Source organism: Lutjanus erythropterus, chromosome 1, assembly GCF_056507025.1.
Source record: "Lutjanus erythropterus isolate fLutEry1 chromosome 1, fLutEry1.hap2, whole genome shotgun sequence".
Classification (NCBI taxonomy): Eukaryota; Metazoa; Chordata; class Actinopteri; order Lutjaniformes; family Lutjanidae; genus Lutjanus; species Lutjanus erythropterus.
The window spans coordinates 20,170,896-20,197,711 of NC_139317.1; the positions used below are offsets into that span (position 1 = coordinate 20,170,896).

At 39.0% G+C, this 26,816-nt stretch overlaps 1 protein-coding gene across 1 annotated transcript; it reads right to left on the reverse strand.

Moving 5' to 3' along the window:
- Positions 1 to 319: 319 nt before the first annotated feature.
- Positions 320 to 25,798, reverse strand: strc1 (stereocilin 1). The gene is made up of 28 exons (XM_084724639.1): positions 25,081 to 25,798; positions 24,964 to 24,988; positions 22,693 to 24,052; positions 20,754 to 21,596; positions 19,638 to 19,703; positions 18,193 to 18,303; positions 17,944 to 18,098; positions 15,172 to 15,358; positions 14,333 to 14,448; positions 13,887 to 14,016; positions 13,603 to 13,785; positions 12,434 to 12,472; positions 12,169 to 12,339; positions 11,804 to 11,944; positions 10,883 to 10,944; positions 10,532 to 10,667; positions 10,342 to 10,430; positions 9,350 to 9,485; positions 9,042 to 9,238; positions 7,516 to 7,606; positions 7,036 to 7,207; positions 5,070 to 5,245; positions 4,772 to 4,927; positions 3,738 to 3,880; positions 3,444 to 3,592; positions 2,044 to 2,141; positions 1,752 to 1,902; positions 320 to 1,144 (listed from the first exon to the last, which is right to left on the reverse strand). Exons 1-28 carry the CDS (start codon positions 25,796 to 25,798, stop codon positions 1,035 to 1,037), a joined length of 6,111 nt encoding a protein of 2,036 aa, XP_084580765.1. The 3' UTR covers positions 320 to 1,034.
- Positions 25,799 to 26,816: the final 1,018 nt, after the last annotated feature.

The following is a 26,816-nucleotide window of genomic DNA, read 5'->3' on the forward strand; positions in this document are numbered from 1 at the left end:
ACACACTTGCTAATACGAATTAGAGAACATGGCAGTCATCTCTTGTTACATTTATTATATTATTGTTATACCATTTTGTTAGAAGAACGCACATGTTTGTATGGATGTATATGTATGGATTTTCTATTTTCTTAATTTCTCTACGCTTATATATTTTCCATTCTTCAATGGGAGCCTCTGTAGCCCCCTGGGATCAATCAAGTATTTCTGATTCGGATTCTTTTATTAAGAGATGTGAGATATAATAAGAACTATGAGAGGATAAGTTAACAATTAAAATTCCACTGTGCTAAATAAAATCAATCAATAGAGTCAAGCGGAGGCAGATTGGTTCTGTTTAATAAGTTAGAACTACATTTATCACACCAGAGAGTGTGCACAACAATACAAAACTCACAGCAAAAATAGACTGAAGTGGATCAATAATACTAATATAGTCAGGTCTTACATGAGCATTATGTATGTTATCTTATCAACATAACTCACAATAGATCTATAAATGTAGCAAACATTACAGCTCTTACGCTGACAAAAATATTACATTATTTCACAAAAATATATATCTTTGTAGGTTTGCAATACCTTTAATTTGCTCATAATAACTGTATAACAACCACATTTAAAGCTTTTTAAGTGTTTGGGTTGATTTGCTGGGTATGGCTTCACATCCCTGAGAAGGATACATCGGGACAGTAAGGGTTCATAGACATTTATCAAAAAGTAAATAAAATAAAATGAATAAATAAGTCAAGTGCACTGAAAATAATTATGTGGGTGTTGTTTAGACTTGATGAATATATATGTTTTTTTCTCTTTACTGAATTAAAGTATTAATTTGGTTCATCCAGTGCTGAATGTTGATACATAAAAGTGGTAGCTGCACAAAATTAATTACAATCTTATTAAATACAGTATACAGAAATCCTGAAGTGCTGCTTATTTCAAAGAGGTATGATATTGCACAGATAAATGAGATTATCTTTGTTATGCGGGTGAGGAAGTGGTGTCTCCCGATCCAGCGGGGGTGAGTGGGGTCATGTGGCAGGGCAGATCAGGTCAGGGCAGGGCAGAACGATCAGCAGCATCAGCAGTCCCAGTATGAGACACAGAGGACTGTGGCTCAGTGCCAGCCCCAGTGACTTCCCTACGGGAACACAGTGAAACCAGTTCAAATGTACAGCCATGCAAAATATAATCCCTGTGAGTTTTTCTGTCTTTGTATAGCAGAACACAAAACACTGTGGAACAAACTTCAGAGTATTTCAATACACTTTATGGAGCTGTTCAGTGGTGATATTCCAGTATTAGTGGTATATTTTTGTTTCAGAGCAGAAATAAAAGGACACTCATCTCTATGTACCATACGTACCACCTACTGTTTACATGTTTACTAGTACAACTCTCAGTGTTGAGAGACAAATTTTTTTTTTTGATTTGAAGTGACGTCATGATTTTCTGCCTCCAAAAAAAGCTAATGTTAGGCGCTGAAGTGCTGCACTGTTGCCTGTGTGTTTTTGTATCAGCAGGTCTTACTCTTTCATTCTCTTCAAGACCGTTAAAAGGACCAGGAGTTGCTGGATAAAACACTTCAGGTAAGATAACGTTACAAGGGGCAGTATGATTGGTGTTGATGACATACTATATTGTGTGAGATGAGAGATCACTGAGCAGTTTCAAACAACACTAAACTACAACCACCTGATATATACAAAATACAAATGTTTAAAAAAATGTAGATTTCAGTGGTTCACCTCTGAAGTCCACAGGCCTGTCCTCCCAGGGCGTCAGCACCATAGCCAGAGCTGTTTTCTGAAGATCTGACAGTGCGGACAGCTGCTCCTCAGTTATTGCTGCAGCCTGCTCGTAGGAGAACATGCTGATCTGACTCTGGTGAAACACCACCTTGAGGAGGTCACACAACAGACAGAGAGATGGGCAGAGGGCAGACTCTCAGAGATCACGCTCAAGAGTTCTCAGGATAAAAACACCAGGACATATGAGCTCATTTTAAATGTGAAATGAAAATTGTTTTAATGGACTTACAGCGATCTTTTCAGGTAGTATCATTGAGATAGCCTCAGGTGTGATTCCTTCTATTTGCTCTTTCACCAGAGCTGACATAGCCATGTCTGGGAGGCCCGCTGTAAAGAGCGCAAAATGTTTGCCTGAGTCAAAAACACTGGGATTCAACAATACTAGAGTGACAGAATGCAGTTACTGTTTTGGCAAGAAATAACAACAAATAATACATTTTAATAACCATCATCAATGGTATAAATGGAAACTGATAGTTAATTAAACTGTTATAATGCCTAGTTTCTCAAGCTGTGGTATGAGCACCAGTGGTGGTATGTGAGCTTCCTCTGGTGGCACATGGAAGAATGTCAGAAATATTGTTCAAAAATCAAATAAATCAATTCAAAAACATACAATACAGCAACATTCTGAATGAAAATGCATACAATACAAGATCACTGAAAAGTAACTTAAAATTAGTTTTGTCTTTCCTGTATTTTTGTGTCAATATCAGCCTGCTACATAGTCACAATCAAGCATACTGTGCACATACGCCATCCACGATCACCTGTCGTTACAAGCTAATTGCACAGCAAGATAGTAAATGGAGGTGAAATTAAGAGACTGACAATGAATGCTTCGAAATCTATGCAATCATGGGTCCAAACAGGACTTTTATGAGGAGAAGTGGAGCTCAGGAGGAGAATATTTTGAGCAGCTGTGTTCGAATCGAGCACAACTGACAAAACAGTACGGTGGTACTTGGAGAGCTCAATGTTTTGCAAGGTGGTACACTGTGTAAAAAGTTTGATTAACACTTATAATGAGTACATCAATAGTTTACTAATGTAAACAGCAAATAACTCTCAATATGTCAGCTATAATACAAAATACTTAGTAAACATTATTTATTATAATAACGGTAAAATAACTATTAATTACCTATCATTTTTTTATTTTTTGAAGGGGCTTTTTATGTCTTTAATGGATAGGACAGCTGAAGATATGACAGGAAATGGGGGGAGAGAGTAGGGGGAATGACACACAGCAAAGGGCTGCAGGCAGGGTTCAAACCCACGGACGCTGCAGAGGACTCACAGCCTCCGTACATGGTCAGCTGTCAGTCCTCTGCAGCGACTGCCAGTTCGATTCCCGCCTGCAGCACATTTGCTGCGTGTCATCCCCCCTCTCTCTGTCCTCTTTCCTGTCATATCTTCAGCTGTCCTATCAAAATAAAGGCAAAAAGCCCCCCAAAAATCTTAAAAAAATAAATAAAAATAAATTATTTGATGATGGTTATTATAAAGTGTTACCTAATATGGCTGGCAACTGTACAACTAGCTACAAAATAAAAAAAAAAAAACAATAGTACTACAGGTGATTGTAGGTGTGAAGATATTGGAAATCGATAAATGAATGCAGAATACCTGCCAGAACTCCAATCTCAATGAAGACATCAGTTCCCCATGAACTTATGGGTCCAAAAGCGAGACTGTGGGTCAGCAGCCCGACGAGAGCCAGCAGCTGCTCCTCTGAGCAGGACAGCCTGAGCTGACCCAGCCAGAGCACCGCCTTACTGCAGCCACCAGGGAGAGACACAGCACAGGCAGTGAAGGAGGGGAGAAAAAAACACTGAGTGACCAAATGATGACAGCAGCGAGAGATTCAAGCGCCAAACATCAGGACTCAGAAAGAAGGCTTTTTTTTTTTAACCTGCTCACCTGAACTCTACGGCATTGAACAAATTAATCTCTGTGGTTTTAGCTCCGCACACGATGTATCCCATCGCCACCAGCATGCTGGAGTCGAGCTGGCTCGGACTCTGCTTGGTGGAGTTTAACACGGTGGTAAACAGTGCAGCCAGCTGGGATGAAAAAAAGAGTAAAATACACTCAGTTTATTACTACAGGTACACCTTGCTAAATCAAATGCAGTGTTTCCCAAATTTTTTTCTAGGGAAGAACTACAACTACAGGTATAACTACGAAAATATTGTTTTAAAAATCTTTTTTTGAACAATATTTTTATAGTTAAAGTTATAGTTCTTGGTGTGGACAGCCCTTAATTCAACAATCTTCCAACAAGTCCCACTTTTATGAAGGTTATATTGTTTAGTGAAGAGATGATTCAACTTCACGGTCAGAGAGAACTCTAGTTGGTTATGCTGTTGGGTTATACCAAGAGGTGAGGTTAATATTTGTTCTACTCTATTTAGTCTGAATAAGAAGGCCAATACATGGCTTTGTGATTTAACCAGTACATTACATTTAGAAAGGTTAAGATAGGCCAGCTCTTATTTCACCATTTGCATGTAGAAGTTTCTGACTTGTTTCCTAAGTTTACGCACTACTTCACTTTATTCAACGTGTAAATGAGTGAGAGCAGAATGGGGGACAGAAAAACAGGAGAAGTGAAGACAGAAGACAAAGTTAGGAAACTACAGCTCCTAAAATACCTTAACCGACTTCGTACTCTAAGATTCGTATTTATCTTTCATTGATTTATTTAGTATATGCACTTTTATTTTATATTTGTCATTTTTTTAATGTAATTATTTTTTCTATATTTTGAAAAAAATTTCTCATTTTAATTGGTTTATGTTTGATACTAAAAAGGATGGACAGAATACGTGAGGAACAGATTTGTCTCCACCCTCTGCTTTGTGCCAGGTGATGTTTTGCCTCTCATCCATGAAAGAGCATCATCCATCAAGCATCATTGTCATTCATCAATTTATATAACATATATCAGTTACCTGTCTGTTGCTCAAGTCACTGACAGCACCCAGAGCAGCGATGCTCCTCCGCTCAGTCAGTCGGAGGCTGCTCAGCTCCTCTACTGACAGCTCTCTTGCTATTCCACCCAGCTGTGAGATCAAAGACTGCGAGAAGGACGAGATTGGGCCGTAGATCTTCATCCACACACGTTATTCCAGGGGGACCCAGTAAAGACAGAGCAGACGGACAGATTTAAGACCTGGACCTGGAGGGGAAACTCTCCTGTACAGCCATGAGCTGTTAAATGGACTTAAGTAGACCAGAAATGAATCTCACCTGTTTGACTCTCTTGAGCACCTGGCTGCGTTGGTAAGATGCAAGGAACGGGTCACGACCCATCAGCTCCAGACAATTGGTGAAGGCTGATGAAGACATGCTGGTCAGACTGTTGGAGGTCCAGGCAGACGGAGCTGTCGTATGAAGAATCTCACAGGTAGGAACCATAGGAGTCGCTGGCAAAGGACACAGACACAAATATCTGATCAGGAGACGCTGTTGACAAACGACATATGACTATATGTAATGCATACACTGAGCTAACATCCTCTTTATCCCATCTCATCCAGTTGGCTTGTTTGTTTCATTGATACTGTCCACAGGTTTGTCCCTGTCCACTTTGTCCATACTTGACCGCCTGTATCACTCAGCCTTAGGATGTCACTAATTCAAGCTTCAGGACCCATCACTGCACCTCATACAGCATGACAGGATGGTCATCTCTCACTTTGAGGTAGATACAATATTAATACATTTTAGTCTATAAGATTATCTCTGGTACACTTGCTTCTTACTTAAGCTGGAAGTTTTCATCGTGCAAATAACTTTAGGTCACACAAATGGCTGCAGTTTAAAGTTCCTTTTATCAGCACAGAGGCTGGTAAAACAAGCCTGCTTCACTATGATCCTTGGTCCTGGAATAATCTGCAGATCAAGTGAGTTGAGACCTTTGTCTCTTTAAATTATTTTAAACAAAGAATAATGGACTGCTAACTGCAGCTGCTTCATTTAACTAATTATCTTTTAACTAAATACTGCCACCTTGTTAATGTACTGTACTGTATTATATATTGTATATTCTGTCACACTGTTGTTGCTGTTGTGATCTGACGTTGTTGTCCCCGTCATGTGTAAGATGATGCTATCTGACTTGGCTAGGTCTCACCTGTAAAAGAGATTTCAATCTCACTGTGACTTCAGAATTAAACAAAGATTAGAATACAACATCGACAACTTCTACTTAAAAGTAAACAGCAAAAAATGTTCTGAAACAGTTTTGAAAGGACTGCCATACATTATAAGGAACGGTTTGACACTGGACACTGAGCATCCGCTGGTTGTCTAGCAACCATACGTTGACAACATGACTTCAGGAAGTAACTGTGCGTGACTAAGAAACAGTTTCACACATAGTCCCCTGTAAACTACAATGTGTTGTCTTTACACTTTGGGTTTTTTAAACGGATTAAGCAAAAAAGTTATAATGTGTTAATTAGTAAGATTTAGAGGTGCTGTAGGCGGATTTTGATACCTTTTGGGCAGAACCGGGCAGCTGTTTCCCCCTGTTTCCTGACTTGTTGATAAGCTGAGCTGCTAGTTATAGACCAGGACTATTCAACTGGCAGCCCATGGGCCAAATCAGGCCCTTGAACAACCTCAATGTGGCACTCGTTCATTAATATATATATATATATATTAAAAAAAGTTTGTCACTGTGATTTATTAATTAAGTTTTAAGTCTTTAAAGCAGAAGTAGTCAAACTGAAAGAAAAAAAGTTAAATGCAAAACTGTACATTCCTGTATATTTCCCCCCCAAAACTAATGAAGTAGAGAAAAATAAAAAAAATAAAAAGGTGCACATTCTAAACATTTAAATTCCTAACTTTACAGATCAGACAAAGGAAATGTAAACATCCAGCCCCTCGGCACTTTTCAATTTTCTTGGTGATTTTTCAAATCTGTCCCTTCTAAAAAGAATAGGGCTGCTGTAGATGTAAATACTGAATGGACAGATCTGAGATTTATCTTCTCATCTGACTCTCAGCAAGGAAGCAAATATGTATATTTCCCAAAATGTCAAAAACTATTTCTGTAATGCCTGTCTGTTTGGTTGAAGGCTCTCCTTAAATGCCTTGGTTGCAGAAGCTGTCATATGGATTATTTCCCCAAATGTCAAAATGTCAAACTTTTAGCAAGTATCATTGGGGATTTTTCAGAGATTTTAGGAACCAAAGTGATGCTCACGTGATGCAGGGTTTATTTTGAGGAAGCCGAGGAAAAACTGAAGAACAAACTGCTGCTTTTCAAACAGTTTCCTCCTCTCGTTCTCATCTAAACAGTGAATCCCCACGTCTCCTCGTTCCCACTGCCGCTGGCTCATGAACAGCTTCTCTATACGCCCCACAGTCATCAGTGCCTGTAGGAACACAAACAACAACACACACATTACGCACATATGGAGACACAAACACACACTGATGGTTTACGGGAAAACAGGAACTTCACCACCTGATCCTGACACCTGCTGGAGACGTGACACCTACAGGATTTATTTACACCCTTTGTTGGCCTAACCTGCCGTGGGATCGAGTAACAATCCAAACTGCTCACTATGGATTTCTACACATCGAATGAATCTTTTTCGAGTTCTAAATTTAACTCTTATAATTTGAGAAGCAATTAAGATGTTGCACCAGACAGATAAAAATACAGCAGTAAACTCACCAAGGAAATCTCCTGCAGTCTGTTGTCAGGCAGGAAGAAGAGAAAGCGGTCCACCTGGCTGAGTGTGGTCTGGTTCCAGTTCTTGACTGGGCTGAGAGGAAACACAAGATCACTTCGTCATCTTTCCACAGTTTCCCTCTGTGTGAGGAGCTGCTAGAGCTTTGTCACATGACACCTCTCGTATATATAACCTTTAACTATAAACTATTACATATTATATAAACTATTACATGTCTCACTGTATAGGCTGAGGAAATCCTACAAACACACTTTTAAAACCTTATTAGATAAACTCAAACTCAGTTACAAGGCTGAATTCATAAGGTTGTTTGGTTGGAGTTTCTCCCAATAAGAAACAAGAAAAAGTGCTGATGAATTTTTTCATTTTCATTGTAAAATATACACAACAACCCACTCAGCTTTAATGCTTTTTTGAATGAGAAAAAAATAAAAAATAAAGCTGAAATAACATTTGGCTTCTTAACATGACATTTCAACTCTATTCTCAACACTTCCATATTATTGTCAGAATGCAAAATTTAAACAAATTTTCCTCCTCTGATTTATTTTTTCTGAAGTGTGGCACTAATACTGAAAGTTCGACTTAATTCTCAACATTTCAACTTCAACTTTCAACTTTTGACTTTATTATCAAAATGCGAAATAAAAAAAATATATTTTTCTTCTATTTTTTCCCTTGAAGAGGGCTAATAATTCATTATTAAAAGCTGAAAAAATTCATTTGTTATATCTGTTATTCAATGTTTTTTATCGTGTGTTTATTATTTTTTCATTCATACATTTCATTTTAATTCTCTTGATCTTGATATTCTTTAATTTATAATTGAATGTCCACGATTTTCTTTCCACTCATCAGACACCAAGAACCCTTTAAGTCTTTTAACTTTTAATTGAACTGTTTCATTTATTCATTGTCCATTTGTTAATACATTTTAATCTGTTATACTAGTACTACTAGTACTACTGTTATTAATTTATTTATTTATCATTTATTAAATAGTTTCCTTTTAATATTGTACCTTTAATTTCTTTGTTTTACTAATTTCGATACATATCCTCTCATGTATTTTATTACTTTACTTTGTGTTCCTAACTGTTCACTTACTCGTTACTCTCTTTGTACTTATTCAATGATTGATTTTTATTTTATTTGCTTTATCTTTTTATTTTGAGTTTTCATCCTGCCTCTGGCGTCTCCTCACTTATGACAGTTTTTCCTCAGTTCCTGTTTTTAATTAGTGCTGTCCTTATTTTAGTGCTTTATCAATTACAAAGGTATTGCTGTCAGTAGTGTGGAGTTTGTTTTATTGTGTGAAGTTTTACTGTGTGTTTTTTTTTTTTTGTATGAAAAGTGCAATATAAATAAAGTCTGATTGACTGATTGAAGGATAAGTAATGGCATGGTAACAGTGCCTTATTGTTTGTAATTCATTGTTCAACAAGGCATTAAAAAATGGATTTTCTTCCCCTGTAAAATCAGTTAAAACCTTCAGTGATAACGTTACCCAAAGACAGCAGGTTCCTCCAGGATACGAGCCACAATGTCCATCTTTCTGCTGCTGTAGCAGAGCCCACGAAGGAAATCCAGATTGTCAATGAAGAAGATGCGATCCAACTGAATTAAAACCTCATCGACCACAAATGGTGCCATAATGCCCAGTGAACGAAACTCCTCCTCTGTGAACACCCCTGTGTACATGCCCTGCAGAGAAAGAGGCCACAAAACACTGATGATCACACAGCAAATAAGACAAAAAACTGAAACTCTGCACTGCTGAACACTTTAAATCTCCCTCTTGTTGCTCTAACTGACCATCCTCTGCACCATTTTGTCCACGAGCAGCTCCTGTTTGGTTCTGGACAGCAAGAGAAAGTGATGAGGGTCCTGAGTAATCATCTTCCTCAGAGTGTCCATTGTATCTGCACGAAACCTCTTAATGGTGCTCACTCTGCAAACACACACAGAGAGGAACAAAATTATTAACCTGTTTTCCTGCATCTTTCCAGCCAAGAAAGTACAAGAAGTGATTTTTCTATGACGGTTTTTGATCTGATAATAAGATGAGGTCCCTACAATAATTTTTAAAATTACTGTAGCGCATTAGTATTGGAGTAATTAAAGGGACAGTTCTCTTCAAAATCAAAAATAGGTATTTTTTCTCTTACCTGTAGTGCTTTTTATACATCTGGATTATTTTGGTGTGAATTTTATCAGCCATAGAGATGTCTGTCTCTTCCCAAATATGATGAAGCTAAATGACACGAGGCAAAACAACAGTATCTCTTTCCAGGAATCATGATCCGGTTATTCAAGATAACACACAGACCTTTTTGTGCGCAGATTGATATAGGCCAAACATTTCACCATGAAGAAGGAAGTGTACATCTACTCGTGGACAAGAGACTGCAGCACAGTCAAGGAGGATGCCATTAATGTTAATAGACCACACTCTCACAAGCACAAGCCTCCCATCCATGAGTAGATACACACTTCCTTCTGCACGATTATACAGTGGACAGGTGTAGTTCAGTAGAACGTGACATACAATAAACTACTCACAACAAGGTCTGTGGATTATTTGGAGTAAGCATGTCATGATTTCAGGAAAGAGACACTGCTGTTGAGTTTTTCAAATGTATTTTTTTGCTCTTTGAGTTCTATCACATTCGTGATCAGGCAGACTTCTCTAAGGCCGACATCTCCAAAGCAATCTAGATGGACAAGAAGTTCGACAGGTAGGACAAAAAATATGTATTTTTGATTATGGGGCGAGCTGTCCCTTTAAATGCCAACCTCTGACTTACGGCATTGACAGGGCAATCTCAGCTCCAAGGTCTTCAAGCAGCTCAGAGAAGACCTCAAGCTGATACAGCTCATCGATCACACATTTTTTCTGCCCAAAAGAACAAAGGCAAAGAACAAATACATACAGATGTATAATATTTCACACGCACATAGGCTGTAGAACTGAATCAGTCAAACGGGTGAGTTTACCAGTGAGGTGTGAAGAGGTCCAGGCTGCTGCCTGAAGAAGGCCAGGATTCGTCTCACTGAAGAAGATGAGGAATCAGCCCGAAAATGTTCCTGTAGGACCTTACAGCTCACTCCCTGACCCACAGTTCCCAGACTCCTGATTACATAAAGAGGTGAGAATATTCCACAAAAGGTGAGTGTCACTAAATGCACATAGTTGTTACATATACTGTAAAGCTGCAAAAACACATGGTTAAAAAGAGAGAAAAACAGAGACTCTGCTGCCAAAAGTATCAATACAATTAGGATACAGACAATGGATGAGGACAGAGAAGAACATACACATTTATCACAGACAGGAATTGTACTTACAGAAGATCTTGTTTGATTAAGTTTGGTTTAGCATCACGCACCTCTCTGAAAATTGCTTTAGCCTGGGAAAAACATGGAAAAAATGTTGTGCTGTTAAGTTTATGCAACATGCAGGTTTATGCAGGTTCTGTGCTGCTTTTGTTCCCAGCGTTCATGTTCAGAGACGAGGGCAATCTGATATGAAGAGAGTTTTTGTCCATTCATAGTGTCAATGATGATGACGTCTTCGCTTTTGCTTCTCCACTTAATAATTTAGCAGCTAATCAAGATACCATCGTGCAAACCTTCTCACGACAGACAGAGGAAGCATATTTAATCAGAGGAAGCAAGAAGAGATCATAACACAGAGTCAAAGTCCCAGGCTCAGTGCTGGAAGTTTTCAAGCATGTGTGAACTAACTTAAGATCCAATGTTGAGACAGAAGATTGTGATTCACCTATTGATTAATCGCTGTGTGTTACGTTCAATAAAAAAATGTTCAAATGCTCTGATTTTTAGCTTCTTAAATGTCCATTTTCCGACATTTCATGGACCACACAATAAATTGATTAATTGAGAAAATAATCAACCAATTAATCGATTGACCGAAATAATTGTTAGTTGCGGCTCTAAAAACACAACTGCAGCCCTTAAATAACCAGTGCTTAAAAATGTGCTGTATAAATAAAGTTTTTCTTCTGTAAGGTCAAAAGGCATTTTTACAATATAGTATAAAATATATTTCTGCTCTAAATGCATTATTATTGTTATTTTTGAGACGTTCTCAAACCATTTATTTCTCTTGTCATTAATGGATACTAACTGTGAACTCCACATGTGCACCCTGTGATTGGTCATCAGCTGGCAACACATTTTAAGAGATTCAGAACAACGAAGTTTGAACGCTATGGACTCCAGGAGGTAAGACGAGGTGTTCAATACCTGCTGTGTGTTCCAGTGTTTTTTGGAGGCGGTGGTGAGGTTGTTCACAAGCAGACGAGTTCTGGGCATGACGCTGAGCAGCGGGGTGCAATACAGCAAAGGCTCGACATCATCCAACCAATCGACCACTTCTGGGAAGCCCTGGTCAGAAAAGAGGTAAAATAAGACAAGAAAAAGTGTTGCAGGCGTCCTCTACAGATGAAAAACCTCACATATCTGATCAAATATGAAATCTACCAAAATTTGTGAAGAGAAAAGCTTTCTTGTAGTTGCATTTCAAACTGAATACACCTTAGATTGATCAAACTTTAAAATCTTAAAATGAATCTCTTTCTCCTCGCTGTTAGACTGCGTGTATTTTGTACCCATAGTTTGGTGGAGACAGCGTTGGCTTGTGGTGGGTTGAGACCAGGTGTGTATTGGGCCATGGCGGGCAGGGATGACAGCAGCCTGTCAGAGGTCAGGGTCAACAAGGCCTCCGTCTTCATTCCCACAATGAGCAGGCCGAGCTCCTGAAGCCGGCCTGGAGCAGTCAGCTGGACAGAGGGGAGGGAGGCGCGAAGGTCAGAATGCAAAAGTGCTGAGTGCATCTCTAAATCCACATTATAATGAGATTATAAAATAACTCACAGTGTTGCTTGAGGACACCTTGTCTAGAATTATGGAAGCCTGAAAAACATACAGAATGACAACAAGTTAATAAAAATAAATTACTTTATGAAGTGGTATTGGTAATTGACAGGCATGTCATTCGCTCCAGCTCTGTTTCATGTTTATACTTGGGGAAATATTAAAATCCAACATGCTGTATTCATCATTACTATTTACTTGATTATAAAACAAAATTATTTGGGCTTGAAGAACGCTTGTCAACACTGTAAACCACAATTCATCCATGACACATAGTATAGAGTTTACACAAATGTTAAGGTCCATCAAGATGGCATGAACTGTTGTTGTTAACTGCTGAGTCTGTTTCTTCTTTATATTGTTCTCATTGTTTCCTTGCATACTCTCTTGTTAACATCTTACTAGATGGCTTATTTACTTATTTATGATATCTTTCTATATTATATCTTGCAGTTTACTGTTTACTTAATATCTTGCTCCTTTTAATTAATGCTTCTGTTAATATGATATCCTGTGATATAAAAATGCAAATTCCCCTGTAGCAGGATTAATGAAGGATTATCTTATTTTATCTTAAAACTAAAATAAAACTTTAAACTGACTGTTCAACCTAAGTTCAGTTACATTGTTTTATGAAACCAGCTCAAAATTGCTGTGCACTTTAAGACTTTGGTGTGGGAGCAGTTCAGAGTAAAATTTTAAGCTGATTGATTGGAGCATTGATTGATTGTCATGATGGACCTGCAGAATCATCTGTGGGTTTGAAGAGGTTAATCCTCTCCAGACTCCTCGTGACATACAAAAGCAAGACGACAGCTGTGAGGCTGAGGTAAAAGTAAAAGTCTCCGGTTCAGCTGATAGCTGAGGGTGAAGTAACGCTCGGGTCTTTACCCATCTCTCAGGGATCAGAGTGCAGAAGACCGACTGCCTGTCAGCTGTTCCTCAGACCTACAAGCCCCACCAGCTGTCAGGAAACCCAACCATGTGCAGTGAAAGGGACTGTCTAAACTCCCACTCACTGACACCTGTCATTTAATTTACACAAATGAATCAATTCACAATAAAAAAAAAAGTAGATTTTAATAATATTCTAACAGTATTCTAATAGTAGGAATGGAGCTATAGATCTTCCATTGTATGTTACATACAGGTTTAGTACGCTCCTCTACCTGTGCTGGGCTGAATGAGACAGAGTCGAGGGCAGGGAGGGCGCTGAGCAGCTGTGACGGTGTGAGATCCTGCAGGAAAGGTACACCCAGCGAGGGCAGGAGGGGAGCGAACTCTGCCAGTCGATCAGGACTGAGCGAGGACGGGTCCTTTAACTCTGAGTTGCTCAGTAACAAACTGGAAATCTGGACACAAGCACAGAGAAAGCATATATATTATAAATTCTCATTTTCGTCAAGTGAATCCAGACACAAGAAAAACTACATTTTAACTTTCTTGTTCGTACCAGATGACTGGGCAGTTTGAGTCCATCACGTGTGCAGTTCATAATGATGTCCCGGATGACACCGAGGACCTCAGTGTCTTTGTACACAAGCAGGTCCTCTGGGTCTGCCAGACACGAAAGGTTATGCAGCCTGCAATTACAAAAAACTGTTTTAAAAACACACATGAATGAACACCTGAGAACAGATGAGAGGTTCCCTTCCAAAAAGCTAAATACACATTTTGTGAAAATGACTAAATTAAGTTCATGATCAATAATTAATACTACTAATTATGGAAGCAACAGACAGACAATCTGTTCATATGACAAATAATTACTTCACACTTATGGACTCAATATGTACCTGAAAAGTCAAGCATCACTGATTTTCGGCAGGTTTTATCTGAGGTCACCTGAGCTAATCTCTGATAAACTGTTGGAGGTGCCTCCATACAGTCATTCCCCACCTGGTAAAATCCTGAGCTGTCAGGTTTCTGTAGGTGCTGAAGATGCTGTGAGCGATAAATTCTTGCTTTAGAGAAGTGAGGCTGTTTCTCTGCAGCACATCCAGTCCATCCAACAGCTGTGGACAAACATGATGAGAGAAATACAGTGATAAGTGTGACATTAAATACTTTCTGAAAATGAAAAAATGCGGGTGTTTATAAATTGAATATGGAAACGAGGTGGTCACTGATGTTCACCGGTGATCACAAGAATGCAAGAAGAAATTATTCTCACACCCTCAATGATAATAAACTCATATGAAGGAATGATTTGACATTTTGAAAAATGTGTTTATTATCCCACTTTGGGAGATTGGGAAATCCTAATGCACCTTCAGGTGTAGCAAACACAATTTCCTTGTATAGGTGTCTGTGCAATGACAATAAAGGCTGTCTAATCTAATCTAATCTTTATGGCAGGCAAAGATGAAACCTATAAATTGAGACTACTGTCATGTCTGCACATGAAATATGAAACTTTCTCCTGCAGCCTGTTTCCCAAAATGTCAAGCAATTCCTTTAAAGCCTTCTTTTAAGGTCATGGGTCAGTGCTGAAAGGTCAGTAACCTCTATCTTCAGGTCATTCCTAATTCATGTGTTCCTATCTTTACTTATTGAATATCAGCTACAAGCATATGACACACATTGATGGTGACAGAGAAAGAAAGAAGAGGCTGTCTGTGCTTTCTTTTGACCACTATGTGATGAGGAGCTCTTCTGTGCCCTGTGGCTAATCGAACTGACAGAGTCCTGGCGTCTCGGGTTTCCCAGCCAGGTGTCAGAGCTCAGAGGGCTGTTACCTGAGCAGGTGAGAGGTGTTGGAAGTTGTGGAAGGGCAGGTAGGCGATCAGGTTTCCAGTGTCCCTGATGAGTGACTGATGACCTCTGGTGATGTGGGAGGGAGGCATAACTTTGCTGAACCACATGCCAAACGCCCGCCGCTGGTCCAGAGTCATGCGCCACAAGTTTCTATTAATGGTCTCCCTCCTAGGAAAAAAAAAAAATAAAGTTTTGTTTAAACTTGTCTGATATAATCGAACTGATGCTATGTGATACTGAATATTTGAAAAATACTGTGTGTGGCCTGCTTTGAAAGACTGCATTTAATTACACATAGTGGAAAGTTGGGGAAAACCAAGCCAGGTGCAAATAATAAAGAAACTGTTTGACATTTTGGAACATGTGCTTATTATTCAGTTTCTTGCTGAAAATTAGATGAGGAGATTGATATAACTCTCATGTTTCTCTGTTAAGTATGAATCTACAGCCAGAAAGCAGTAAGCTTAGCCGAGCATAAAGACTGGAAACAGCGGGAAAACAGAAAGCCTGACTCCTTCTGACGGTAGAGAAATCTGCCCATCAACGCCTCCCAAGTTCAATAACCCACACACTTATTTTGTTTAATCCATACAAATGTAAAGATTGCAATTTGGGCCATGTAGTCTGTTCCCTATTTCCAGTGTCAGTGCTGTGTCATTGTGGTATCATCTTATAATAGATTCATTAATTTCTACTGTAAAAAATTAAACAAAAAGTTCATAGTTATTCACGTAGCATTTCAAGTCGGCCAGATTGTTTTGCTCTCATGGGTGATTTTGATCTTATACACTGCTTGGACAAAAAAAAAAAAAAAAACAGTCACACACTCTAGTATTTCGTCGGACAGCCTTAAGCTTTGATTACGGCACGCATTCGCCATGGCATTGGTTCAATAAGCTTATGCAATGTCACAACATTTATTTCTATCCATTGTTGCATTAATTTTTTGACAAGATCTTTTAGTTGGACCGCTGCATAAAGCTGACAGACAGGAGTTATGCACCTGAGTCTAAAGGTGTGCCACATTGTATGGTTCATGATATATTGTTATATTTTTTTTCATCATAAAAGAAATCATATTGTGATCGTGGCAATATTACAATATTACAAATACATATCATGATAATGGTAATATTAGTTTTTTAGGTTCAAAAAAGGGAGCGACTTCAGTAGTGTGGAAGTGGTTTGTTTAAAAAAGATCACATGCATGATGAAATAAAGACTGAAACAACAAAAGAGGTCAATACAATGAACTAACTTCACCACCTCAAGTACAAGTACCTGGTTGAATATGAGAAGAGCCAAAAATCAACAGCTATTGTGAGTTCTAAACTGATTTTTTTTCAGTATTATGCCACATTGTTATCGTAGAATACCCCCAAAATATATTGTGATATTAGTTTTAGGGCTCTAACTACTTGAAATACAGTTTTCTTGCTGTCCTGTTTTACACTTAATGACTCGATCCTGTTGAATCAGCAGCAAATACCTACACACACACTAAAAGCCCATTCTAGATTGAAATCTAGTCAGTGAACTAGTTTCCTTTACTCTCTATGTATAATGCATGCTCCTGGCACTTCAGGGCGCAATGACACATCACTTCTCACGGAGCCTCACACCAGGGCTGTGTCCAGATAGAAGTGCAACGTGTGTAGAAAAGTGAGATAGCATGATTGTGCACAATTGAAATAAATCATGGCGTTCACTACATATTTTTAGAGGATGTAACAGAGGGAAAAAATCAATTAACGCTTTGTTTGACCCATAAATAATGCTGAGGAGGGTTTATTTTGTTGCTAAATCTTTCATAGACATCAGAATGTGGAAATTTCCATTCAGGTCTAATGGAAATCTAATTATAAACTAAATTCACTGTTATGCTCCTTGTCTCACCTTGGAAAGGTGCATGACACTGTGAATTATTCTACCAAAGGTGTCCATGTAAAAATGCACAGACCTGCTACCCTGAATGAACACACCTTGTCAACAAGGAACACAAGGAACACAGCTTTCAGCCTTAGTCTTGATGTTTACACTCATGACCTCCATGTCTGCACCAACTTCAACTGCACCTCTAAACACACAGTGAGACACAGTTTCCCACCTGGATTAATAAGGTACTAAAATAATCCAGTTAGGGACTCAGTTAGGCACAATTTCTAACACTGGAAAGCTGCATGGAGAAGGAAGGCAGATGAGATCAAATGTTTCATGTTCCTCTGCTCATAATATCGTGCAAAATATCCTGGGGTACAAATCAAGGTTATTACAGTTAACTAAGACTACATTAAGAATTAAAACAAGGTGTTAATAAACAGGAAAAAAATAGAAAAAATGAAAACTAACTGAAAAGATATTGTGAAGTTATAAAACTAACATAAAATAAAAAAAAATATATAGAGGAAATGTCTTTAATTTCAGTCTTTTTCAATTTGGTCAAACAAGCATGAGGAGTCACTGGTGAATATGTTTAGTGAGACTGGGATGGGAGTCAATTTCCTTCTCATGTGTCATGTAATACCTTTTCTGAATTTAAATCTTGCTTCTGATAAAACTAAAGATACTCAAACAAATAAAAACTAAACTAGATTTAAAAGATGACCTTCAAGAAACCAAAGAAACAGTCCTCACACACAACTGCACCAGAAAAATAATATAGCTGTTAGTGTAAATGAAGCAAAAATCATTAATAAATACACCTCATACTAATGAGTATCAGGCCATTAGTAATGACTGGAATCATCACGTACACGTTGATGTTGTTCTGCAGTGAGGGCAGAGCATGAATGTCAGCCGGGGTGGCTGCAGCCAGCAGGGGGGCCAGCTCAGGGAAGAGGCTGCCATCTTCTACCAGGTGGGTCTTGAACAGCACTGACACCATGGTGGACAGGTACTTATCGGGCAACTGGCAAACAGAAGCAAACACAGCAGTTTTCTGTATCAGCAAGAACGTTGTTAGTGTAGGTTTCACACGGATGTGTAATGGCGTGCTTATTCACCTGCAGCGTATCCTTGTTTCTGCTGTAGTACTGAAGGATCAGCCTGACGGTGGTGTTGTGAGCTGCACTGAGCACGGACCTCAGGCTGCCCAGCGGTATACTGAAGTACTCCTGGACACATAAACAATGTATGGAAGTTAGGAAGTTAGTCCAAATAAAAATGAAAACACAGTCAATAAAGACATTAATAAAACTACCATGTCTATAGAAAGAAGTCTACAAGCATGCCGGCAGCCGTGTTGATCAAAGATACAGGTGTAGAAAGTCAGACTTGTGTCACGAATTTTGATGGCTTTAGACTCAACAAAATCAAAAAAGACTTGCAACTCAACTTGGACTTTAACACTGATGACACTTTCCTTGGACATGAGCCTTTTGACTTAAAAATGTACATAGCTCTCCCAATCCCAGATATTAAAAAACATGTTATTTAATAAGTGAGCTATACATGAATTCATTTGTGTTCATTTTATGAATCAAATCAACGCTTAATTCCCCAGATCTACTTTGTCTGAATCAGTCCAAAAGCATCCATTCAAGTCGCAGAAGAAACTCATTAAGAACTAATGTTACATTACTGAGCTCCAGTTAAAAATTATACCAAAGATAATTTTGTTTGTGTGTAAAAACGACAAAAACAAACCAACAAGCAACGACTTACAATTGGGGACTTGTCAGTCTGTAATAGTCTGACTGTATTTACTCGGTTTTCTTGATTTTGGATCTGAGTGCAAAGACTTGAAACTTATTTATGACTTGCAAAACAATGACTTGGTCCCGCCTCTGGTAAATGGCAATGTCTGCATGCTCACATGCTCACAATGACAAAGCTATCATGTTTACACTAAGGAGATACAGTATTTACTGTGTCGACCCTTTCAGGATGCTGAGTTGGCATGATAAGATTTTCTAATTACTGCTTAATACAAATTACAGCTGAGTCTGATGGGAAAGTCATTAAGTTTTGCAGGTCATAAAGTATCAGTGTCATAAGTATCAGACAAATAAAAAAAAAATACTGTATTTTGGTATCTGAGAAAAAGTGATCACCAAATTACTATTATACTTTATCCTGATGGGGATGTGAGGGGTTTCACCTTTTGTAACAAAATTCATGCCAATCCATTCAATAGCTGCTGAGAAATGCCACTCGAACCCACAAATACCAGTATGAGAAATCATTTGGGGACAATCAGTGTCTGCACCACATTTTGAGGCAGTACAAGTAGATGTTGTTACATTTCACAGGACAAATGAAAAGTTTGACCTACTGGTGGCGCTAGAGGAATAGTCACAGGATCAGTGGGGTCATTAGGATTCATCTGGGGACTATGAATTTAGTATAAATCCATCCCGTAGTTGTTGAGATATTTCAGGAAAGCAGTGAACCAACAGACATACTCTGCAAAACTTATATTAAACATTTAAGTTGTAATATAAATCACCTTAATGACGAAGAATTCATCACTGGTCACGTCTCTCGCTGTCTGCATCAAGCTGGTTAAGACTTTCTACAGAAGGGAAACACACAAACACACACATACACAAGGCTGTGACCAAAGGGATTAGAGGTACCATATAATCTGGGTGTCTGTTTTGACACGTTATTGTAAATGTCAAATCAAGTGTGAGCCAGTAGAGATTACACCCACAGGAAGACAATCATTATGTTGATATCAATGGCAGGAGTGTAACTGTACACCAGCTGTAGGCTGTCTGTATACTGGAGGTCAACTGCTATACAGTGACACTAATGGAAACTGATACGGACGAATAAGATAAACTATAAAGTCAATGAATTGTACTACGCAGAAACTGATTGAGCCTATATGAATAAAAGATAAAGGAGAATCTCTAATCACAGTTAGCTCTGATTAACATGCAGAATAAATTTCCAAGAAAGTGTTAAAATATGCGTCATTAATTCTCACTCAGCAGCAGACTGTTTTTTATTCACACTGTAGTGCTGCACCGGGGGTCTTTTTTCATTTGAAGCTTCCACTGAGGTTTCCAAATGAAGCTTTGAATTTCTTTTGTCATATTTTATCACATTATCAAAAAAAAATCCTGTAATAAAACCCTCAATTTGAATAAAGTGATAAATCAGATTAAATGAGTTAGTCTTTTTTCTATTAAATCAACTTTCTTTAATGAACATAACTTGTCCGTTTCATCAACATAAATATAATTTATGCTGCTGTTAGATTGCTGTTAAACCGTCCCCTTACTACAGGAGTGTGCCTCCCTTTGTGTCCGACAAGAGCGAGAGAAAACTGTTTTTAACCACAATGAAAATGTTGTTAAATTATTACATCTGTCTTTATTTCAATACATTTTGACTTTTTGACTTTACAGTGCTGTGGAGTTACTCGGGAACATCCTACGCAGCCACCACACTGGAATATATTTCTATTAACAGTATAATATTAGTGTAGCTGCAACTGTGTAGAAATACTAGGATCATACAGAATGAAATAAATAAAAAGAATCTGCACAGCATTTGAATGTTCACAGCCAATACCCTTCTCATCAAACAATTACTGCATGATCAGATTACCTACCCCAAAGCACTGCAGCAGAACCCTCTTTTTGTCAAAGTTGTTCTCCTTCTCGAGGTATCGAACTACAGTGGTTAACACAGTCAGTCTTATGTTCTCGGTGACATGCAGCGAGGTGTTCTGGGCCTTCTCCAGAGCCAACAGGATCACCATGGTGGTGCTGACCGCCTGCTCCAACACTGTGGCCACAGGCGGAGTCATCACATCCTCCACCCTGGACCTCAGACTCTCCACCCAGCAGCGCACCATCATCTGCAGGGCCATGTCCTGACTGGCCCCGGGCCGGCAGGCTGGGGTGAGGTCAGCTGAGCAGCTCCAGTTGAAACGCCTCACCAGGTTTCTAGCCAGGCAAAAGTTAGGCTCTGCGGTGGTGCTGTTGTTGTTACCGATGCCGCTGGTGGTGGTAGTGGTGGTGTAGTTGGTGAAGGTGTTACACATGCTGCCCACCCACACACTAGATGGCTCCCGGGAAAGCAAAAAGAGAAGGCCAGCGTCGGGGCAGATAGAGGAGACAAAGTTGGTCTGGTCATGTTCCCAGCAGAGAGTGAGGAGGGCAACGTCTGGAACAGATACGCTCCAGCTGGAGTACTGGCACTGCTCTGCAGGGTTGAATCCAGCTGGGCCTTCTCCTTGTCCTCCATCTTCACTGGGAGATACCCCTCGATCTGAATGGTTAGCACAGTGCTGTATTAACCAGGTGTTGTCCTGATTGGCCAAAAGGTTCTGGAGGACTGTGCCATTGGCGCAGACTTTGGAGGTGAAGTTAAGTGGGTCTTTCTCAGCGCAGAGAGCTAGTTCAGTCATGTCCACGATGATAGGACGGGTCCATTCAGAGTACCTGCACACCTAAAGAACAGTCAAATGATTGTGAATCAGAATACAAATGCTGTAAATTATTATATAAACATTTATCTTGTTTTGTGTAACTTTACTGTTGTCCATCTAGTAATTAATACTGACACCTTTAGGTTTTTATGGTGTGTATATTACTCATTCTTGAGAACTGGCACAAAACTGTACTTTGATGGGACTTTGATATTTACTCTTCAATTATGCTGGAAAATATATTTTCAAAGATCAATCTCTGGGCTGTTAAGCCTTGTAACGGCCATAACATTTTAATAAGTCATATAATTCTTTTTTTAGTAGAAAGCATTTTTTGACTTGAATTTTTTGTTGACATTTGTTGACAACTCATTTGAAAATCCTTATGACCATGGATTTAATAAATATATATATATAAAAAAAAAGGTTGAAAGCTCTGTATCTTCTCTATGTCACATACAGGGGCGTGTCTGGACTTTTTTGACTGGCTGGCCCAAGTGGGGCACCTACTATTTATTTATATATTTATTTATTTATTATTTAACAGGAAAAAAATAATAATTTCAAACGCATAATTAAATTATTAAAGATAAGATAGTATGATAATAAGTGACAGAGCGGACATCTTACACAGTTGACAAAATGTTATATTTTTTCAATTTCACAGCGTGATAAGTGGTTTTTGGATATGCATGAAGTGCCTGGATGTGTACTGGATTAGCAAGAATGTGCCATGAGTTTACTAAACACACTCATCCATCCCAAAATGCATTGCCTATCATCAGACTGACCAATGGTGGATGGCAATGTGCTCATCGCTCATTTAAAGGCAAGTATGCAGAACATACTGATGAGGTATGTAGTAGAAAGTACATTAGTGTATGATTTCGAACACAGTTTATGTATCATTCTGGTTTCCTTGTAGCTGATGGGTTCATGTAAAACACCTTTTGCCTGTTATTTCTCCTCCTGATTGGCCTTTGTTGTTAATTGTATCTCTGCAATTACATGGTATGTAAGTTGTACTGATGATGGTACCTTTGACTGAAATATTCACTTTTGTGTGTGTGTGTCTGTGTGTGTGTTGTTCACATTTGTCATTCTTGTTAATACCCACCTGTGGTAACACCGCTACTTCATCTATTTCGTCTATGTCTGCGCAGACTGATGTCAGCCATTTGTTCTGAGGGTCTTGTAACAGCTTTTCAAATACAGAAGCTTTGCAGCAGACATTCTTCTGAAAAGCAAGCTGATCATACTGCCAACAGAGGCCGACCACTGAATCATCCACCTGCCGCTCTCCCCAGGTGTGGTAGTCACACCAGCCTGCGATGTTGAAGGGCTGTGTCGGCTCAGGGGGCAGCAGGCTGAGAGAGGTATTGCAGTGACTTTCAAGCCAGGCGTTTGCCTTGTTGTGCAGCAGACTATTTAGAAAAGTTTTATTAGAGCAAACCTCTTGAGTAAAACCATTGTGGTCAAGGCGAATGCAGTGTGATAAAATGTCGATAGTAATCTGCGTCACATCGTGCCACTCTGAGTAACGACAAGAATCTGATGGTAATAAATCCACGCCAGGCACTGGTGGTGGAAGGGGCACGTTTGTGCAGTTAGGCATGAACCGCACGTTTTGAGGGTTGGAGAATAAAAGCATGAAGAATCCGGTGTGCTCACAGATGAGTTTGGTCAGTCTGAGACCGTCCAGGCTCATGCAGAACTCCAGTAAGGCAGGTTGCACCACGACCGAAGGCTGGTCGAGCCATTGCTCATAGACGCAGAACTGACTCACCATGTACCCGAGATCCGCAGAGGAGTTACCACAGTATCCATACAGCCAGCTGTTCATGGGATCTGACAGCAGCTTCCTCATCAACACAGCATTGTTACACACCTGCTTCACAAACTCCTCACGTTCGTTATCGCTGCATAATGACACAAGGACGGCATCCACCACCTTGTTTTCCAGCCAGCTGTCGTAGTTACAGGCGAGCTGTTTGAGGTTGGAAGCTTCTCTGGCCGCTCGATGAGGTGCAGAATGATTGAGGGGAAGAGTCTCAGAGGAAGGGGTGACAGTGGGCCAAAAAGTACAGTCAGGTGACCTGCTGAGGAGTGGAGACCCCAGTGCTCGAATAACATAACACATGTTGCTCCACACCTGCTCTATCTGGTTGGGGCTGAGGGAGCTTAGTGCCTGGCAAAAGGTGAGCACAGACGTGGAGTGTCCCACTCTTGGACGTGCGAGGATGTCAGCACACAGTGTGTCATTGAGTCTGGCCAGATTGTGGCGATCACACTTTAGCAGGCTGTCGTAGTTATCATCAGTGTCCTCTGGGGTGCTGCGTTGGAAGGGGACGGTGGGAGGTTTCTGACACTCTGTTCCTGGATCTGTGCACAAAGACTGTTCAGGGGCCAGGAAGATGTCCAGGAGGATGTCAATGATGGAGTTACCAAAGGACCAGCTCACATTGTGGTTCATTCCCCTAAAAAGAACAGGCACTTAATCATTATTACTGAGGTTGCAAACCAGAAAATAAACCTAGCAGGTATTTGCCAATCTCCAATAAACTTCAAGAAAGAAGGAGGAGGAAAAGAAGAAACAAAACCAGCCTTGGTCATTTACAAGAGAAAAATGTAAAAGAGGTCTTAAGGATGTTTTTTTTTCAGCTGGGCAAACTTTAATTAATCTTTTCATGGGACAGTCAATGACAACAGCTGAAACAGCTTTTTGTTTGCTCAGAACTAAAACATCTCAGTCGTGTGAGTTATTTAACATTCAATGCTTCAGAACTTATTTGTAAAGGGTATTTTCATCTCCTTAAGTGCATTAACTCTTTTTCAACAATAGCAGAAACAAGGATGCAAAATTGAAAAAGTGTTTTTTTAATTCTGCTATTTCCATCAACATTTTCTGATGCAATATTTTATAAGGTGCATAAAAATACATTAATGGAAACACGGCTAATCTTATCTTAAGCTTCCATTCTCTGTCAGCGGTACACTAACATAATTTTAGGTTACTGATTGTTTCTTGACAAAATGCACCTTGGAAGTTGTAGTTCATTTCGACCCTGAAGTTTAATGTACACAGGTTTGTACCTTTGACTTTTTATCAAAGAATCAGATCTTTTCGAACATGTTTGTTAAATATTTTTACTTATGATTCAAATGTGAGAGTTTCAGGTTGATGCAAGCCGTAGAAGAGCTCCAACTGCAAGTCACTAAACAAAAACCTGAACAAATTTTCTAAACCAAGAGCAGGAATGTGAGTTGCATCACCCAAAAACACAATATAAACAAAACAGGCACCAGCTCTTAAAAACATGTGTGCTAATGGTGGTCAAAAAGCTCCACATGGTAGCTTTAATATAAAAAAAGAATTTCAGTAACTTACCACATAATAAGCTGCTTGAGATCTCCTGCAGAACAAGTAGGAAAATAGCTTCATTAATAAACTGTACATTATAAGGTACAGTTTAAAAAAGTTTACTGATGAAAAAGGACGTTTTACCTTGCTCACAGGTCTCTTTTCCGTCTAAAGATGGTATTCTAATTCCAAACTGTAAAGCTATTTTGATGAAGTCCATTGGTACTTGGAGTATCCTTGCCATGAAGTCAGATACGTATGTCACAAATGTATCCACCAGTCTGCTCACAGCACTCATCAAATTCCCAGAAACAGGGAGACTGGACAGTATATTTATAAATGTCTGCTGAAAACCATGTAACGCTGTCGTCGTCGATTCCTCCATCCTGAGGTACGCCCTCAGGAAGCTGTTTGACTCTCCGTCTCTGCTCAGTGGAGAGCACGTCTGGGACCTCAGAGACGACACAAACGCCAGCAGTGGCTTTCCTAACTCCAGAGTCACGGTCTTCGTCAGCTCTGCCTCCAGTCCACAGTCCTCTCTCCCAGACAGAATACAAACTACAGTTCTCGGGAGATCATCTAGGAATTTGTCTCTCAGCAGCGGTTGAAAGACAGCGTACACGTTACTCAGAGCATCGTAATACGCGTTCAAGTCAAAACTCTCTCCTCCTGTAGATGGGACGCTGAAGCTGCGGTGTGTATTTGCATTTTCACCGGACAAAGAGTGGATTTGAGTAATAACTTTGTGGATGTCTTCCTCTAATTTGGCAGCCTCGTCTGGAGTCTGGTCAGTCTTTCTCTGGACTATTTTGACTTGTTGTGAATACACTTGCTCGACATCACCAATGATCCCTGCAGACATTAGGAAAACAAAAAACAGGAAGAAATCTTAATTTCTGTTGGCAAAAATATATATCTGCACTTTGCTATTGTTAAAATTGTTAAGTAACAACATCTGCAACATATGAATGACTGTGTGATATTTATTTTTATTTTAACCTTTTTAAAGCAGGTTATTTCCATTGAGTATTGAAATCTCTTCTGCTGATATGACAAACAAAAATTAATTGTCCTATTGTTATGAGAAGTGTTTTTAGGCAAGACACTGCAGGCAAAAACATTGTTTTTTTTCATGCACCAGTCAACTTTGAGATTTTGGTCACATGACAGTGGAAAGAAAACATCCAAAATACTCATTTATGTGTTTATTCCACTACAGTTTGTCTATTTGCATCGGTAGATTTCTCCTAATATTCACCAACATTTAGCATTTGATAAGGCCTCATTTGCATATTTAAACATACAATTTCAGAAACCCTGTTATAACAAACAAACAAAAAAAAGAAGAAGCAAAAAACAGTTGCCCTATTGTAAGTAGTCAACTGAGAAGGTTTTATTTTATTCACTTGCAGTGACTTGTATTGTTTATTCATGTATCACTCATAGCCTGGTTTATATAACATTTATTCCTAAAAACATGGATTTTTTTTATGGCTATTGACAGTATTTCCAGACTTATGGAGTGATAAAAAGAGATCCAAAATTTCCTCCATAAAAACCACTGACTCAACGAATTTTGAACATGATGTTATCCAATGTTCATATTTCTGTTCTGAAAATGTAACTGGCACATGTTTAGTGTGTTATGGACTCATTTAGATATTTAAACATAACATACATTTTTTTTTTTAATTAATTGAGTTGTTTGGACTATAAAATGTCAGAAAATGGAGGAAAAAATGTTCAGTATTTCCAAAAATTATATCCTTCAATCTATTTAAGAAGCTGAAATCAGAGAAGTTTTACTTTCCTTCTTAAAAAATTTACTTAAAACAATTAATCAATTATAAAAATAGTTGGCAGTTAATTTAATAGTTGAC